General features: G+C 31.9%; 2 protein-coding genes and 1 pseudogene across 2 annotated transcripts in view; all 3 read right to left on the reverse strand.

The window, feature by feature from the left end:
• Positions 1-2,935: 2,935 nt before the first annotated feature.
• LOC119614423 lies at positions 2,936-4,564 on the reverse strand (annotated as a pseudogene).
• A 3,223-nt stretch (positions 4,565-7,787) lies between these two features.
• Positions 7,788-11,328, reverse strand: LOC119614425 (putative inorganic phosphate cotransporter). The gene is made up of 4 exons (XM_037970555.1): positions 11,236-11,328; positions 9,738-9,874; positions 8,236-9,321; positions 7,788-8,177 (listed from the first exon to the last, which is right to left on the reverse strand). Exons 1-4 carry the CDS (start codon positions 11,255-11,257, stop codon positions 7,992-7,994), a joined length of 1,431 nt encoding a protein of 476 aa, XP_037826483.1. The 5' UTR covers positions 11,258-11,328; the 3' UTR covers positions 7,788-7,991.
• Positions 11,329-16,245: 4,917 nt separating this feature from the next.
• Positions 16,246-20,000, reverse strand: part of LOC119614424 (putative inorganic phosphate cotransporter) — an 8,250-nt gene continuing 4,495 nt past the window's right edge. Inside the window, exons 2-5 of the mRNA XM_037970554.1 lie at positions 19,403-19,458; positions 18,796-18,932; positions 16,553-17,638; positions 16,246-16,476 (exon numbers count right to left, since the gene is read on the reverse strand). Of these exons, the coding sequence (XP_037826482.1) occupies positions 16,333-16,476; positions 16,553-17,638; positions 18,796-18,932; positions 19,403-19,458 (1,423 nt within the window). The 3' untranslated portion in view covers positions 16,246-16,332. The remainder of the gene's footprint in view (positions 16,477-16,552; positions 17,639-18,795; positions 18,933-19,402; positions 19,459-20,000) is intronic.

The following is a 20,000-nucleotide window of genomic DNA, read 5'->3' on the forward strand; positions in this document are numbered from 1 at the left end:
TAGAGTAGAAGATCGTTATATAATCACAATAAGTAGAGCTTAAATAGACTAAAGTCTCGACTAAAAGGTGGACACTACAATAGCCCATAGACTCTCTTGTCAGTAGACTGCAGCTTCAACTATGTAGTAAACTGTAGTCTTGACGGAAGAGTAGTCTATAGTATCAACTAAAGAGTGGACAATAGTCTTGACTGTGGAGTAGACAATTGATTATGGAATCGACAATAAAAAGAATCAACTATAGAGTAGACTGTAGTCGGCTATAGTGTAGACTATAGACTCGACTATAGAGTAGACTATAGTCTCTACTATAGAGTAGACTACCGTCTCTACAATAGAGCATACTATAGTCTCTACTATATAGTAGACTCTAGAGTAGTATAAAGTCTCGATTATAGAGTAGACTATAGTAGACCATAGTCTCGACTATTAAGTAGTCTATAAGTATTCTCGACTATTGAATAAACTATAGTCTCGACTATAAATAAGATTATAGTCTCGAATATAGAGTAGACTATAGTCTCGACTGTAGAGTAGACTATAGTCTCGATTATAGAGTAGACTATAGTCTCGAATATAGAGTAGACTATAGTCTCGATTATAGAGTAGACTATATTCTCGACTATAGAGTAGACTATAGTCTCGATTATAGAGTAGACTATAGTCTCTATTATAGAGTAGACTATAGTCTCGACTATAGAGTAGACTATAGTCTCGACTATAGAGTAGAATATAGTCTCGACTATAGAGTAGAATATAGTCTCGACTATAGAGTAGACTATAGTCTCGACTACAGAGTAAATTATAGTCTCGACTCTATAGTAGGCGATTAGTCTTAACTATAGAGTAGACTATGGTCTCGACTATATAGTAGACTATAGACTCGCTATTAAGTAGCCTATAAGCATTCTCGACTATTGAATAGACTATATTCTCGACAAATGAATAACTATAGAGTAGAATAAAGACTCGACTATAGAGTAGCCTATAGTATCAACTATAGAGTAGACTATAGTCGACTATAGTGTAGACTATAGACTCGACTATAGTGTAGAATATAGTGTAGACTATAGTGTAGACTATAGTATAGACTATAGTGTAGACTATAGTCTAGACTAAAGTCTCGACTATAGAGTAGACTTAAGCCTCGACTATAGAGCATACTATAGTCTCTACTATATAGTAGACTATAGTATAGACTATAGAGTAGTATATAGTCTCTATTATAGAGTAGACTATAGTCTCGACTATAGAGTAGACTACAGTCTCGACTATATACTCTATAGTCTACTATATAGTAGACTATAGAGTAGTATATTGTCTCGATTAAAGAGCATTACTATAGTCTCTACTATATAGTAGACTATAGTATAGACTATAGAGTAGTATATAGTCTCTATTCTAGAGTAGACTATAGTCTCGACTATAGAGTAGACTACAGTTTCGATTATAGAGTATACTATAGTCTCGACTATTAAGTAGCCTATAAGTATTCTCGACTATGAATAAACTATAGTCTCGACTATAAATAAGATTATAGTTTCGAATGTAGAGTAGACTATAGTCTCGAATATAGTGTAGACTACAGTCTCGACTTTAGAGTAACCTATAGTATCGACTATAGAGTAGACAATAGTCTCGAGTATAGAGTAGACTATAGTCTCGATATAGAGTATACTATAGTCTCGACTATAGAGTAGACTATAGTCTCGACTATAAATAAGATTATAGTTTCGAATATAGAGTAACCTATAGTATCGACTATAGAGTAGACAATAGTCTCGACTATAGAGTAGGCTATAGTCTCGATTATAGAGTATACTATAGTCTCGATTATAGAGTAGACTATAGTCTCGACTATAAATTAGATTATAGTCTCGAATATGGATTAGACTATAGTCTCGAATATAGTGTAGACTACAGTCTCGACTATAGAGTAGACTATAGATTCAAATATAGAGTATACTTAGACTCGACTATAGATAGTCTACTCTAGTCTTGACTATGGAGTAGCCTATAGAATCGACTATAGAGTAGACTATAGTTGCGACTATAGAGTAGACTATAGTCCCGAATATAGAGTTGACTATAATCTCGACTACAGAGTTGACTATAGTCTCGACTATAGAGTTGACTATAGTCTCGACTATAGAGTTGACTATAGTCTCGACTATATAGTAGACTATAGTAGTGACTATGAAGTAGACTATAAGTATTCTCGACTATTGAATAAACTGTAGTCTCGAGTATAAATTAGATTATAGTCTCGAATATAGACTAGACTATAGTGTAGACTATAGTGTAGACTACAGTCTCGACTTTATAGTAGTCTATAGACTTGACTATATATAGTCTGCCATAGAGTAGAGTCTACTATGACTAAAGAGTATATTATTGACTCATCTATAGAGTAGGCTATAGTCCCGTCTATATGCTATTATCAACTATAGAGTTGACTATAGTCTCAACAATGGAGTAGGCTATAGTTGTGACTATGTAATGGACTATATTCTCGACTATAAAGTTCGATTTTATAGTCTCGACTATACAAACATAACCACAGATATTTACGTACTACTTCCAACAATATAGTAAATTTAAGTTTAAACTCGATTTATTATTATTATTTTTATTTCATAAACTAATTCTAAAAGCCTAAAAAATTACATCCGACTTTTTTAAAACAGACAATAGAAATACATTATTAATAACTTATTAATATTATAATAAGATAAAATTCTTTTTTAAATAGCATTTCAGTCTATTTAAATATCACATGTCGTAATAAAACTTAAATAACTAAAAGGAAAACAAATATTAAAAACTACTTAAATTACTTCTACAATCTACCGAAGATTTCTTTCAGTAATCTTCATTGTGAAGCTTCTTTCGATCAAAGGAAGTTTTCATCATTCCAAGTGTGTAGGTCAGCAAAACCAAATATAAAGTAGAAATTATTTCTTACAATCTATCGAATATTTCTTTCTACAATCTTCATTATGAACCTCCTTTGATAAAAGGAAATTTTCATCATCCCAAGGCTGTAGGTCAGTAGAACCAAATATCACATAGACAAGATTACCCAAGCCAAAAGCAACAGCAGATATGATAAACACAATTTGCCATTCTGTGCGATCGGTCTGAAAAGTTAGAATATTATAAGAATATAAAATGATTAAAAATAACAACAATATACAAACCTCATCTTGTACAATGAGACCAACTACTAGGGGCGTGATGATGGGTATAACATTTGCTATGGTATTAGCAATACCCATTAGAATACCGGCATGATTGGGTGATAAATCTATAGTATTAAGAATACTACCAATAGTATTGCCAGCATTAATACCCACATTTGTGGTCATTAGAACAATGGCCCAAGTTTTTTGATCTTCTTCGACGAAACCCAAAAGTATAAGTCCAATAGCTGGTACAAACATTGCTAAGGAATTAAAGGTTTTCCTTAAAGTATTAAGTGTCATAATGTTGTTTTGCAGGAAAATATCCGATAATATTAGGTAGATATAGGACATGCACCACATGGCAAAATAGGGTAAAGCCGAAAATAAAGCATTATTTTCATATCCATGCCTAAAACGCCATTCATATAGGAGGGAATTTGAGCTTGTAAGGTAAAGAAACCCCAAGCTTGTCCCGATCTCACTATTAGTAAAGCATAAAATGGTGTTGATGTTAATATAGCATGCCAAGGTACGGGTATGGATTTTGGTGTTAAACTAACATCATGTTCTTTTAAAGCCTTTTTAGAATCCTCTATATAATTTCGTTTCCACTTCAGATATAAACTAGATTCATTGGGACTATTGGCAGCAAATATCAGCCATAATATACACCAAACAAAACCCAAAGCAAAAGATATATAAGAAATACCGGGCCAACCCAAAGCAGAAGCAGCAATAATACCACTCAGAAACATGGCCAATACAGTTCCACACTCGATGCCGGTATTGGCTAAGCACCCAAACGATTACGTTCATTAACCGGACACCATACCGCCAAATAGGCATGAAGACAGGGAAAAAGTAGGCCTTGAAATAGACCCTGTGCTACACGTATGCCACAATAAACCTGCCAACCACCCCAGCCTACGGTAAAGGGTATAAGTAGTGCTAATACCGATGATCCAAATGTTGAAATGAACATTATCATTTTAGCACCAAAACGGCGGCAAAAATAACCACCAGGAAATTGTGTAACAATATAACCCCAAAAGAAACTGGAAAGTATATACGATTTTTGCATTTCGGTCCAATTGTATTCCTAAAATGGAAAAATAATCAAACTATATGCTTAATAACAATTTATGGTACTCTAACTTACCGGAAAGTTGGGATTTGTGGTTTCGGCATTAGTCATGGCAAACACCGCTACTCCAGCATTCAGTTTGCCATTATAGTTTACCGTTATAGCCAAAAACAGTAAAGCATTTGCAAATGTCTTTGGCCCAACATGGGTCCTGAATATAAACAAAATATGGAGTTAACATAATGTTACAAATATCACTTATTTATACATTACTTTTTTCTATTTTCGCCGTCATAGTTGTTAATTTAAAAAAAAAAAATCCCTTTTAACCGTTATATTTTTCTTTTACAAATATCGTACTACTTCCATTCAGTTGAACGTTTCGAATCGAACTCATTTTATAAATGTTTTCATTGAAATTAAGAAAACTTTAAACGTTAAAGAATCAGTTCAATGTTGTCTTGATATATCACGAAAAAAAACAACAAAATATTTCGAATAGATTTCAAAGACAACATAGAAGAATTAATCGTTGATAATTAATAACAATGAAAAGAAGAATTTTTATCATTTTCAATAAGTAAGTACTTAAAAAATTTATAAGTAGTGATAGCAAAGATTGTTTTACTCAGTTCTGATATATATTAAATAAAAAATTGATTTCCCAAAAAAAGTGAAACGTAACATGAATTTAGAGCCGTGATCGGGAAAAGTGATTAAGTGCAATAGTTTGAAAAGAATCAAAGTCAAACTGATTTATCTAAAGACAGTCTTTTATGAGTGTTAGTATTAGTTATGCTACGTTAAGCTCTAGATATATAAATTAAACAATTTTGATTTGTTTACTATTTTAAAATTTCTAGAATTTTAAGAAATCATTTACAAAACTTTAGTATTAAGTAAAGTTTGTTTTTGGCACTTAGGTTATTTTCGCTGTTATTAGCTCGATAGTTGTCGTCTGCCTGAAATTTTGTTATTCTTTGATAAGTTAAGTGAACGATTTTGCTTAACTATTTCTGAATAGAAATATTAAAGGAGAATCTAAAGGGTGTTTCAAAATTTACACATAAAGTACATATCATCATAACAACTTACAAACCTTATATATTCGCCAGACTATTGCAATTCATCGCACTATTAGAAGTAGACATACAAAAGTTGTCAGTCTATTGAAAGTTCAATAGTGTCCAAAGAGAAGATCGGAAGCTATTTCACCTAGACCCCAAACAAACATAAATACATATGTTGATTATGAACCAATTGTGATAAAATTTTGTACAATATATTTTAAAGACTCAAAAATTATTCTCTAAAGTAGGTCAAATATCGAGGTATATTTCACCCTCATATAAGGTTTCCTCCAAAGATTTAATTCACAGAAATTTCTTTAACAAATTTCATGAGATTTGGGCTAATGCTGAACCCTCTAACAACATATTCTTGCCAATAAACATATTAAACTAAATTATATACATATGCACATATGCGCAAATTTCGTATCAAGTGACCCAACTTTTAAAATCGATGTCTTCCGATTTGCACCTTGGCTTATACGCCAGACACAAATTTTCAGCTCTTTGGTCAAGTACTACCGGAGTTAGAGGTGGCATTTACGTTTATATAAATTCTATTTGTGTCCAATTTCATCGTGGTACTAGTGTTTATTAGTGAATAGTAGACATTAAAATAATTTCCTGAAGGGGACTTTGTATGGTCAAGTACTACCGGAGTTAGAGGTGGCATTTACGTTTATATAAATTCTATTTGTGTCCAATTTCATCGTGATACTAGTGTTTATTAGTGAATAGTAGACATTAAAGTAATTTTCTGAAGGGGACTTTGTATAGGGGTTAGGGTCAAATGAGGCCCAATCGCTACAAAAATTGGAAGTGTTATTTATGCTTATATATGGTCAAAAGACCTATTCGGGAATTCCGGTTGTATGGGGGCTATTTCAAACATTTTCAATAGCGTTTGTCCTTGGACCAAAAGAGGCATTCATGCCAAATTTCATCAAATTATCTTAAAAATTGCGACCTGTAGAGAGCGCACAAAGATTACATGGACACATAGACAGACAGACGGAGAAAGTGATTCTGAGTCGATTTGGCTGCAAACTCACCTTTCTGGTAAAATCCCATGCTGAATCCAAAAATGGACTCAGTTTGGACCTGGGACCAATATTTCATCAAAATTCCCGAAATTTGTTTATTATTATAAGCAATTTGTGGTATTATATTGGGGTCTTGAGGCCTAGTGCTGCAAAAATTTGACGTTCAAGATTAGTACTAGAGCTGAATTCGAAAATGAACTCATAGTGGAACTGAGACCAATATTTCATCAAAATTTCAGAACAAAATTTCAGAACGATTTTATATTATCTCATAATTTTCAGAAGTGTTTTTGCCTTGCCTATAGTAAATTATTTGCTAGTCAAGGCAAGAACAGAACCATAAAAGAACTATAACTGAACTAGAACTGAAGAGAATTGATCTAAAACTGAAGTGGAATTGTCTCAGATCTTGAACTGAATAAAAGACAAAAAAATTTTGTTTATTTTTGTATCTTTAGTTCAGATTGTTGTTATTATCTATTGGTATTATGTTTAAAAAGCCTGGCGATGATCCCACCATGATGATAGATCAAGAACCAAGAACTCAAAATGGTAAGAAAGAATGAAATTTTTCTTAAAAAACTAATTTTATAACATTTTACCTTTTCTCTTATATAGGCATTTCCGTGACCAATGCCTAATACAAACCACATACTAGCGGATGCAATGGCTGGGGCAGTGTGGTCCCTAGTGTTTCCAATGGATCCACTGTAGAATCTGTAACACGATCACCTTTTAGATCTTTTTAAAAAAACCTTGAACAAGACCAGAAAATGGTCATAATAGGTTAGGATAGATCCCACTAAATGCAGAGCATTTTTTTAGCGTTATAGATAACTAACTTTGGAGTCGATTCGTGATAACGTAATGGTTCCACTTGTCATTTCAATTAATGATTCGATACAAAAATGATTTTCTTTACTAACCCTCATGAAAATTGTCTTTCAAGACCTCGGCTTCAATTCGTATTTTACGGAATTTTCCTACTTTTGTTACACTTAACCATTTTGAAATTGATTCTTGGGTAGATCGCAAATGACTTTGTGCAAGAATCTTCTTGATCTTTAAACTTTTTTGACATGCATGTACTATCTTTGTCTTTCGTGACAACATCATCACCTCTTAACAGCACAAAATATCTCTAGTACCTTGAAACTAATAGAACTTATTCACCATAAGCTTCGGTGAGTAATCGATGGGGCCAAGGGTCGAATATGGTCCGATATACAATATTTCATAGTTCGAATTGTGTAAATTTATAATAGTAGATGGGTAACTATAACACTTACGAACGTTTAAGCGTAATTTCACCATATATAAAAAATTCACCAAAAAATAATGGATCTCGCCAACTATAAAACCTATTACTTAACAAAAAAAAAAAAATAATAATTTACCAAAAAAGTATGATTTCTCTAATAATTGTAAATGTAATTTCTTTTAACATTCAGTCTATTATCACATATTTTAAAATATTATACTAAATACTTAAAAACTAATCTATCCATCCGTTTATCCACCAGTTTTCCAGTCCAATATAATCTGTGTATAAAAAATTTCCAAAAACTGTCCGGTAGACGAGTACATCAATAAATAATAAATACAGCAATTAATTCTTAGTATCTTTAGATTGTTTTTCACTTGTTTTCACTTTTTGTATATCACCCGATAAAAGGAAATTTTCATCATCCCAAGGTTGTAATTGCATAGAACCAAAGACTATATAGAAAAGATTGCCCACAAAGAAAACTACAGCGGAAATGGCAAATACAATTTGCCATTCGGTACGATCAGTCTGAAAATAACATAAAAAGTTAATATTAAGAAAAAAATTATATCACAAAAATACAAACCTCATCTTGTACAATCAGACCCACTAGTAGAGGTGTTAAAATGGGTATAACATTGGCCGATGTATTAACTATACCCATTAAAATACCCGCATGATTGGGTGAGAGATCAATAGTGTTGAGAGCACTACCAATGGTATTGCCAGCATTAATACCCACATTGGCGGTCATTAGAACAATGGCCAATGTTTTCTGATCCTCTCCCACAAAACCCAAAAGTATAAGACCGGCAGCTGGTACCCATAGGGCCAAAGAATTTAAAGTTTTTCTTAAGGCAGTCAGAGATAGGATTTTAGATTGCAGTAAAATATCCGATAATATTAGATAGACATATGACATGCACCACATGGCAAAATAGGGTAGGGCTGAAAACAGAGCATTATCCTTCATATTTAAGCCTAAAACACCATTCATATAAGAGGGAATTTCTGCTTGTAGAGTAGAGAAGCCCCATGAGTGGGCTGAGCGTGCCACAAGTAAAGCCCAAAATGGCCATGATGTAAGTATAGCAAGCCAAGGTACGGGTATAGATTTAGGTGCAGCATTAGCATTATGTTCTTTTAAGGCATTTTTGGAATCTTCTATGTAATTTCTTTCCGCTTCGGATATCAACTTCGAGTCATTAGGACTATTGGCGGCAAAAATCAACCATAATATACACCACACGGCACCCACAGCAAATGATATATAAGAAATACCAGGCCAACCCATTGAAGAAGCTGCTATAATACCACTTAAAAACATGGCCATTACTGTACCACATTCAATGCCGGTATTGGCTAAAGCACCCAAACGATTACGTTCATTAACCGGACACCAGGCAGCTAAATAGGCATGAATACAGGGAAATAGTAAGCCCTGAAATAGACCCTGCACAACACGTATGCCACAATAGACCTGCCAACCACCCGAACCTACTGTGAAGGGAATAAGTAGAGCAAATACAGCTGAGCCCAGTGTAGACACGAACATGGTTTTCTTAGCACCAAAACGTCGGCACAAATAACCTCCGGGAAATTGTGTTACAAAGTAGCCCCAAAAGAAACTGGAGAGTATGTATGATTTTTGCATTTCGGTCCAATCGTATTCCTAAAATGAAGATCAAAAGGATATTTAAAGAATTATTTTTTACATTATTGATACTATTGTAAGTAGTAATGTCCGTCTGTATCTGTGTGTTAGTTGAATCAGTATTTCAAAGCCAGCAGAAGCCCTTTAGATCCAACTATTATATCAAAATTTTAAGATTACTAAACTATGAATGTTATTCTGTCTCTTATGGAAACAGGTCGAATTACATAGAGTGATGAAACACTTAGCCAATTCACAATCGGTGTTGTAAAGTTGTATGTCATATATATGTCTCAAACAGAATTTTTAGATACAAAAACAAACAATTTCTTACAACATATGTATGTAAAACAATAAAACTATACAACAGCATTTGTGAATTGAAAAATTGTTCTATTGTTCTGAAAAACTCACAGTCATATCTTCAAACTTACCGGAAAGTCGGGATTTGTTGATTCAGCATTTGTCATGGCAACCACAGATACGCTGGCATTAAATTTGGCAATATAATTGACAGTTATAGAGAGGAACAGTAAAAGTATTTGTAGATGCCTTTGACCCAAAAGGGGACCTTAAAAAATAATTAAAAGTTAAATGTAAACAGAATCGTGTTTTATTAGATATGGATTTCAGATATAAAGTCATTTTGTAGGGTATATATATATATCTGTCATGTCGTAGCCGGCTCACTTGGGTCCATTAATAAGTCCCGTTGTCATACAGATTTGTGATCGCATGAATTTTCCCTATTTCAACTGGTCAAAGTTCCATTCCATTTTTGTCTATATTTAAGACCTGACAAAAGCAGAAAGACACCTTCAGAAACAAGTTATGTCGTCTGAAAGTCTAATCTGTGGCCTTTAAAATAAAAGTTTAACCTTTGTCTATTTAAATTGTTTAGCCAGATTTAGCGTTGCTTAATCCCCAATCCCTCTGGAATAAAAATTTGTTGGACTGTTTAAACTTTATTTGTGTTATTTCATTAAAAGCAGGACCAAAGCAGAGAAGATATTCTACTGGCCAATGGACGCTTATAACCACTGTGACGTTTCCGATATGGAATTTCGATGTGCGAGAGATAATTTTTGCGGTTCAGAAGTTGTAGTTTTAACACAAAAAACAAGGCCTGTCAAAAAAGTTTCGAAGAACTGAAGACATTATTCAGTCGCACCTTTCGAAATTATTGGGAATCTGCAGGATTTATCCAATAAATTGGTTGCTATACGAATTGAAGTCTTGAAAGAAGATTTTGTTTATATTAAGTTCTTTTAAATCCTATAAAAGAAAGTCAAATTTGAACTGATGCGAAGAATAATAGATCCACTACAAGCCGAATCGAAAACCAAATATCCACGGCGTTGAGACAATATTTAGTATTTGGTTGCACCAATCTATTATGAGCTGCTGAAATATGTCCAGATAATTACAGGGAACCTGTATCGAATACAACTGATTCGAATTTGAAGCGAAGCCACCCATGAAAGAGAAATAATCCTTTTGATACCATATGTATTAATGCGGATCGATCTTAAAAGATGATCTTGCAAGACCGTAATGCAGCTTGAACGCTTTAGAAGAACATGATTTCTGCGCTGAATCATTGCTTTCATTAAAAATTTCTTTATTACGACTACCGCAATCGTAAGAGAATCGACATGAATACCAAATATCCTCAGAACTCAGGAAACAAAAGGGTTCTAGTTATTATAAGCTGATGGTATCTGCTCACGCTATCAATAAGTATATCTACCGAATGCAACCGATTCGTTTGAAGAGAGAATTGTATGCCCATGAAAGCGTAATATTCCATTATTACAATACTTGGGCACACGTTTCAATATTTCAAAATCACTGCTTCACTTTTTATTAATACCGATTTTATTTAAGGTAAAAATATTTTTTTCAACTTTAACACTGAGTATTAACAACTACCTTTTTCTATTTTCGCCGTCATTCCGGATGATTGTCACTTAAACTACTTTAAAGACCCCGTAACCACTTTCGCTCAAGTGGACGCTTCAAATCGAACTCATTGAAAAAATCAATATTCATAATTTGGAAAGCTATGATCGTTGAGGATTTTGTTCAGTATTGGGTAAATATAGACATACGTATAAATAAATAAATAAAATAAGAAAAAATATGGTTACTCAACCACGACCTTAGAATACTCTATAGCAGTGACAACCAATATATTTTTTCTCCAAAACGTGGTGTTTTTAATAAAAGTTTCTCTAAAGGAGAAAAAACCTGCTGGCAAAGTGGAGAAGCGGTATAAATGCGCTGATCGTGCCACATGTAAAGCCCACAATGGTCTGAAGCAAGTATAGCAAGCCATAGATTAAAGACTAACGCTAACACTATGTCTTTAAGCATTTTTAAAATATTCTTTATAATTAGGATATCAGTTTCGATTCAAACTTTAGAAGGATGTTAAACTTTTATTTTAAAATGGACAGATTGGACTTTCAGATGACATAACCAAACTTTATAAGTAAAAGTGTCTTCAGGCTATTATAACGTTTCAAATATTACTAAAAGTAAAGGGTTTCAAAGAAAACTTTAGCATCTCGGAAACATAATGGGAAAAATTGTATAAAAAGTAAATGTTGAAATTTTGAACTTCGGACATTATTTTGATTACAAAATTCTTCCAATAATCAATCTACCTACTTATAACGTAGGGTATTCGAACAATGCAAATATAAATCAAAGACAATAATATTAAAACTAATCGTTGATAACGAACGTAATACGACAACGGAAAGAAAGTCAATAAATTTTAACAAGTACTTACTTAAAAATAAAACAATAGTTAATGATAATAAAAATTGTTGCAGCTTAGATTACTGATTACTGAAATAGCAAAAGATAATAAATTTTGCCTTTGTTAAACAATAGTTTAGTTCTCACCATGGCATTCATAAGATCGAACAAATTAAATAAATTATTTTAACAGTATCACAGTGAGACAAATACTCTCCGAGTAATTTCAAAAGCGTATCATATGTATGTATAACGAATATCTAATAAGATGAAAGTGTAAAAGTTTTGAACTAATTTCATACTTTTACATCTATTAATAATAAAAAAATATGTCCTATTCAAACATTGATGAATCATTATTTTGATTTCATTTGTCAGTTCCAAAGTATACTTTGGAAAATAATGGGGAAATTTGATTGAATATTTACATTTGCAATAAATCAGGTTCTTTTTATCACATATAGGATTATAAATCAAGTTTCTTATAATAACAAATACTACATATTAATTAAGCAAAGTCGAATAACCTTAACTAACTAACTAACTAACTAACTAACTAACTAACTAACTAACTAACTACTAACTAACTAACTAACTAACTAACTAACTAACTAACTAACTAACTAACTAACTACTAACTAACTAACTAACTAACTAACTAACTAACTAACTAACTACTAACTAACTACTAACTAACTAACTAACTAACTAACTAACTAACTAACTAACTAACTAACTAACTAACTAACTAACTAACTAACTAACTACTAACTAACTAACTACTAACTAACTAACTAACTAACTAACTAACTAACTAACTAACTAACTAACTAACTAACTAACTAACTAACTAACTACTAACTAACTAACTAACTAACTAACTACTAACTAACTAACTAACTAACTAACTAACTAACTAACTAACTAACTAACTAACTAACTAACTAACTAACTAACTAACTAACTAACTACTAACTAACTAACTAACTAACTAACTAACTAACTAACTAACTAACTAACTAACTAACTACTAACTACTAACTAACTAACTAACTAACTAACTAACTAACTAACTAACTAACTAACTAACTAACTAACTAACTAACTAACTAACTAACTAACTAACTAACTAACTAACTAACTAACTAACTAACTAACTAACTAACTACTAACTAACTAACTAACTAACTAACTAACTAACTAACTAACTAACTAACTAACTAACTACCTAACTAACTAACTAACTAACTAACTAACTAACTAACTAACTAACTAACTAACTACTACTAACTAACTAACTAACTAACTAACTAACTAACTAACTAACTAACTAACTAACTAACTAACTACTAACTAACTAACTAACTAACTAACTAACTAACTAACTACTAACTAACTACTAACTACTAACTAACTAACTAACTAACTAACTAACTAACTAACTAACTAACTAACTACTACTAACTAACTAACTAACTAACTAACTAACTAACTAACTACTACCTAACTAACTAACGATAACTAACTAACTAACTAACTAACTAACTAACTAACTAACAACTAACTAACTAACTAACTACTAACTAACTAACTAACTAACTACTAACTAACTAACTAACTAACTAACTACTACTAACTAACTAACTAACTAACTAACTAACTACTAACTAACTAACTAACTAACTACTACTAACTAACTAACTAACTAACTACCTAACTAACTAACTAACTAACTAACTAACTAACCTAACTAACTAACTAACTAACTAACTAACTAACTAACTAACTAACTAACTACTAACTAACTAACTAACTAACTAACTAACTAACTAACTACTAACTAACCTAACTAACTAACTAACTAACTAACTAACTAACTAACTACTACTAACTAACTAACTAACTAACTAACTAACTAACTAACTAACTAACTAACTAACTAACTAACTAACTACTAACTAACTAACTAACTAACTAACTAACTAACTAACTAACTAACTAACTAACTAACTAACTAACTAACACAACTAACAAACTAACAAACTAACAAACTAACAAACTAACTAACTAACTAACTAACTAACTAACTAACTAACTAACTAACTAACTACTAACTAACTAACTACTAACTAACTAACTAACTAACTAACTAACTAACTAACTAACTAACTACGACTACTAACTAACTAACTAACTAACTAACTAACTAACTACTAACTAACTAACTAACTAACTAACTACTAACTAACTAACTAACTAACTAACTAACTAACTACTACTAACTAACTAACTAACTAACTAATGCTAATCCCTGATCGAAAGAAAAGATTTGTGGCTAAATAGCTGCTACAGTTTCTGAAAAAACGAATTCAGTATTAGAACAAGTAAGTTCTATATTCGGCTATGCCAATCTTATATACCCTGCACGTACGATTTTTATTGCAACAAAACAAAAAAAATACTAGTTGAAAAACGTAAAAGTACCAGAAAGTCCCCACTTATAAATTTTCGTTCAATCAGGTTGCAGATGCATAAAACCAAAAGTAACTGTCATAGAACGAAAATGTACCAAAAATCCTTTCCTACAGATTTCCATTAACTTAGTGCTCTTAATGTTTAATTATATGTTTGTTTCAATATTTATAAAAAATTCAAAAGGTACTCTTTAAAGAAGCAAAAAGTAACAAGAGGTCCCCATTTGTCTCTCATTTAAATGTGGCCTGGAATCCCTTCAAACATACTACTTATATGTTCTCACTTACTTCGGGCTCTCCATGCTTAATTTCATGTTTCTAGATTCAATATTATGGAAAATTCAAAAAGGAGCTTTTGTAGAACGAAAAAGTACCAAAAAGTGCCTTTTTATAGAAAATTCAAATAGTACCTTTTGAAGAACGAAAAAGTAAAGATTCTTATTTACTCCGGACTCTACATGCTGAGTTTTATGTTTCTCGGTTCAATATTATAGAAAATTAAAAAATTAGATTTTGAACAACGAAAAAGTTTCAAAAAGTACCCTTTTAGATCTTCTGATTTATTCCGGGCTCTACATACATAATTTCATGTTTCTAGGTTCAAGTACCAAGTACCAAAGTACCTTTTTATAGAAAATTCAAATAGTACCTTTTGAAGAACGAAAAAGTAAAAATTCTTATTTACTCCGGACTCTACATGCTTAGTTATATGTTTCTAGGTTCAATATTATAGAAAATTAAAAAAATACATTTTGAAGAACGAAAAAGTTCCAAAAAGTATCCTTTTAGATGTTCTGATTTAGTCTGGGCTCTACATACATAATTTCATTTTTCTAGGTTCAATATTATAGAAACGTTAAAAAGTACCTTTTGAAGAACGGAAAAGTAGCAAAAAGTACGATTTTATAGAAAATTCCAAAGCATGTCAGATAGAATTATTGAAGACTTAGGTTCCAAAGATATGTGGGGTCTTCAGAAAATTTCAACAGACAGACAGACATTTGAAAACAAACTTAACTGAAGAAGGGGGTTTACGTAGTTGGACAGGCGGACATGGCTAAACTGACTTCGATTCCTATTAGGAGTTACATATTGTATATGTATGTACCTTTTAAGTTCCCAACATTTTATTTTTGTTATTATGAACTGAATAACAAACTTATATATACCCTTCACACGGTGGTGAAGGGTATAAAAAAGGTAATACATATTTTCATGGGTTGTTTCGGAATTTTGTTCCTATCTTCGTTATTTCTGTAACGATTTTGCTGATTTTAAGTAGAGCTCTTTTCGGAAGCATTTCTAATAGAATTATTGAATATTCGGATCACGCAGATCTCTCTGGGATCTTCTGAAAACTGATTTCCAAATACATTATTTGTAGAAATTACAAACGAAATAATAAACTTATGCACCCGTATATTCTCACGTAACTGAAGGGTATAAAAATCTAATCAAAATATCAAAGGGGAAATTGCAAAAATAAATCAGTTTACTATATTAAATAGCCGATGGTTATAATCTAATCTCACTTAAATTTATTACTACAATCATTAGGTTGGTATTATCTATTTCTGATTTCTTTTTTTCGACTTTTTTTGAAACAAACAACAAAGTCATGAACTAATCCGGCATACATTTCTTTCACAAGCTTAAAAGGTCTCAAACATTAAACGTTTACGTTCGATAACTTTAAAACCATAAAAAAATAAACTTTATTTACAATATTAATTATTAAACAACAAATTATATACAAATTTCATCTAAATCTTAAACTACTTCTTAATATTTAAACCTTTTCTTTTAATAGGTGATAATTTGCATGATCCCATGGCTGTATGTTCGTCGAACCGTAGATAATATATAATAGATTTGTTAAACCAAAAATGGCGGCTGAAATGCTAAACACAGTTTGCCATTCGTTCCGATTAGTCTGAAAATTATAATAAAATTTAAATTGAATTTAGTTACATATGTATATTTTAAATCATTGAATTGCATTCACTTACCACATCCTCAACAATGAGACCCACAAACAGGGGCACTACAAAGGACACTATATTGGAAGTGGTATTAATAATACCCATCAAAATACCCACATGGTTGGGAGACAAATCAATAGCATTGAGAGCGCTACCTATAGTAGCGCCCGTAAAAATACCTAAACTGCAGATCATCAAAATAATGCCAAAGATTTTCTGATCTTTGTCCAGAAATCCCAGTAATAAGAGACCACCAGCTGGTATCCAGAAAGCCAGGGAATTGAAAGTTTTTCTCAGCGCATTAAGTGTTAAAAGACGTCGTTTCATAAGAATATTTTCCAAAATTATATAAACGTTTGACATAATCCACTGTGTCAGGAAGGGTAAAGCATAAAATAAGGCATTACCTTTTATATCCATGTCTAAGACTGAATTCATATAAGAAGGAATTTCCGTCTGTATCGTTGCATTGCCCCAGGCACAGCCGGCTCTGGTTATTAATAATGCCCAAAATGGCACCGAACCTAAAATAGCTTTCCAAGGTACTGGTATTGTTTCGTATACAGCATTAACATCTTGTTCCATTAAAGCAGTTTTCGCCTCGTTTATATAATTTATTTCAGCTTGTGATATAAATCTACATGTATTTGGTGAATTAGAGGCAAATATAAGCCATGGCACAGTTAGAATTAAACCAAGAGCACATGACACATACGAAATACCGGGCCAACCCATTGACGAAGCCGCTATAATACTACTCGTATAAATGCCCAACACTATACCAATATCAATAGCTGTATAGGTAATAGCTCCCAAACGATTACGTTCATTAGTTGGACACCAAACAGCTAAATGTTGAAGTAAACAGGGGAAAAGTGGACCCTGTAATAGACCCTGGACTAAACGTATAGCACAATATATCTGCCAACCGCCCCAGTCTATGGTGAGTGGAACCAGTATGCTAAGCACAGAAGAGCCAAAAAATGATAAAAACAGTACTTTTTTAACACCAAAACGATTGCATATTAAGCCTCCTGGAAATTGGGTTATAAAGTAACCGACAAAGAAACTGGACAGTACGTAGGACTTCTCCATTTCACTCCATTTGTATTCCTGAAATGTAAATGAAAAATAGGATGAGTTTTTTGATGTTTAAGAGTGTTATTATTCGGCTATGCCTTGTACAATGCATTGTGTTCGAACTGGGAAAATAGGTTTGTGGGAAGTATGATAGAGGTAGTAGTGTTTGTGGACATTCGATTTAAACTTCCTGTAGAAATGTCTGTCTGTGTGTCTGTCTGTGTATCTGTCTGTTTCAAAGGAAAAGTTTGGGTCAAATTTCACTAAATTGTGACCTATAGTTTGATTACAAGGTTTACACGGATAGACAGACAGACGGACGGACGGACATAGCTAAATCGACTCAGAAAACTATAACGAAGACATTAATGGTCAGGAGTTGAAGTCTGAATGTTTTCATTTGAGATAGTACCTAAAGAACACTGCCAAAGGAAACCAAGGATTTGTGTACATATGTATTTCAGCATTACATACACTTATAAAGTCCTATAGGTGACTATATGTTATAAAATCATAATATAAAAATTATTTTTTTTAATTTGTAGAGGGTCCCAAATACTATAGTGCCCTCGGTTGGGGGTATATTGATTTTGTCATTCCATTTGTAAGACTTTAAAATATTGGTCGTAGACCCACAAAAGTATATATATATATATATATTTTGGGTTCTTATTAAATTCTAAGACGATTTAGCCATATCCGTCCCTCTGGCTGTTGTAGACACGATAAGGTGTAAACGACAGAGGCTAGAAAGATGAAAATTTGCAAATATTCTCAATTGATAGGCAATATTTGGCAACTAATGTACGAGCTAGCGTCGAAAGCACTGCTTCGGGAATAATGCCGGCATGTCATTTGGTCCAGGAGACTTATTTTTGTTAAGATCCGCTAAAACCCCCCTTTAAGCTTCACTATTTGGCATAGTTACTGATACTGATTCGAGCTCGCTCAGTGATTGAACGTTTTCCGGAACGTAAGAAAACGTTGCGAATGTGGGGCTGTTGAAATCAATTTTCTGAAGACCCCAGATATCTCCGAAATCCAAAACTTCAATAATTCAAACAGACATTCTTTCGAGAAGTATCCTATTTATTTATAAGCAAAATCTGTCCATAAATAACGAAGATATGAGTTTATTCACAATTGTTTGGTGGATTGGTGGATTTAAAAAAACGCATTATTTTACTTACCGGAAAATCTGGATTTGTTGCTTTTGCATTCGTCATGGCTACTACTGATATACTCACACTAAGTCGGACAATAAAACTCACAACTGTGCAAAGGGACAATAATACCACTTGAACGTGTCGTTGACCCAGAATGGGACCTAAATTAAAAGAAAAGACAAATATTTTCAATAGTCATAGATATTATAAGAATCTTAATTTGTTAATTATTGCAAATTATTGCTCTTTTTTCGAAAAAAAATAAAAACTAGATATATTAGTGAACGCAAATTAACAACCCAAAATCAATATCTTCTCTCTCACTACAATTTCAAAAGTTGACGGACAAAATTTGCCAAGTGTGAACCGGCACTTAACGCCCCCTTTTTCCACAAAAAAACTCAATATTAACAAAGAAATATTTGTGATCAATGACCAAAGCTCTTTTCCCGAAAAAAAATTTTGACATTATTTTTGATAAGAAAAAACAAAAATTAGAACATTTTTGAAATAATAATGATCATTGATATACGACCTTTTCTCAATATTAACAAAGTTATAAAGTTTAATTAGATTTGACTAAAATTTTTCATTAAAAGTAGATTTTTGATTTAAATACCCATATACTTACCATCATAAGCAATTCGATTATTAACGGCATTGGAGTTTAATTTAGCCAGTTTGTAACTGAATAGTTGTATTTGAAATTAAATTTAATATTTCTTTTCCGTTGAAAAATTTATTATATTAATATCTCCACTATAATTTGTTAATTTCACTTGTTGAACAGCTAAAAAGACTTTTCAAATATATTTAATTTTTTTTATTTTGTTTTCTTGTATCTTTCTTTTAATAATTTATGTGAATCAAGTATTGATATGTATATTAAACATACATATTTATATATACACAGATATGTACGTATGCATATGTATGAATGCCTGCAGTAGATAAAAATATTTTTGAAAAAACGCACACGTTGATCTCTAACAATGCTGAATCGTGTAATATTTAAATGCTAAGTTTTCCGTAGATGATATTTTAAGAATCGCACGCGTTGATCACTTAAAACAGTTTGAACCATTTTAAATATTCATATTATGTTTATATCAAACAACTTCTTAAAAAAACAACAATAATCTAGATATTTCAAAACTAATGTATTCTGCATAAATTCACAAACAATATTGTATTGTCGGTGTATTATGTATAATTTTTACACCCTTCAC

This window comes from Lucilia sericata, unplaced genomic scaffold (genome assembly GCF_015586225.1).
Source record: "Lucilia sericata isolate MDLA Ls3-8-SP2 unplaced genomic scaffold, ASM1558622v1 Contig002885F_arrow, whole genome shotgun sequence".
In the NCBI taxonomy this organism is placed as follows: Eukaryota; Metazoa; Arthropoda; class Insecta; order Diptera; family Calliphoridae; genus Lucilia; species Lucilia sericata.

Coding starts and splice junctions, on each gene's coding strand:
- LOC119614425 (XM_037970555.1), bottom strand. CDS start 11,257: ATGACGGCGAAAATAGAAAAAG. Junction 9,875..11,235: donor GACGGCGAAAATAGAAAAAG/GTAGTTGTTAAT, acceptor TTATTTTTTAAG/GTCCCCTTTTGGGTCAAAGG. Junction 9,322..9,737: donor CAACAAATCCCGACTTTCCG/GTAAGTTTGAAG, acceptor TCTTCATTTTAG/GAATACGATTGGACCGAAAT.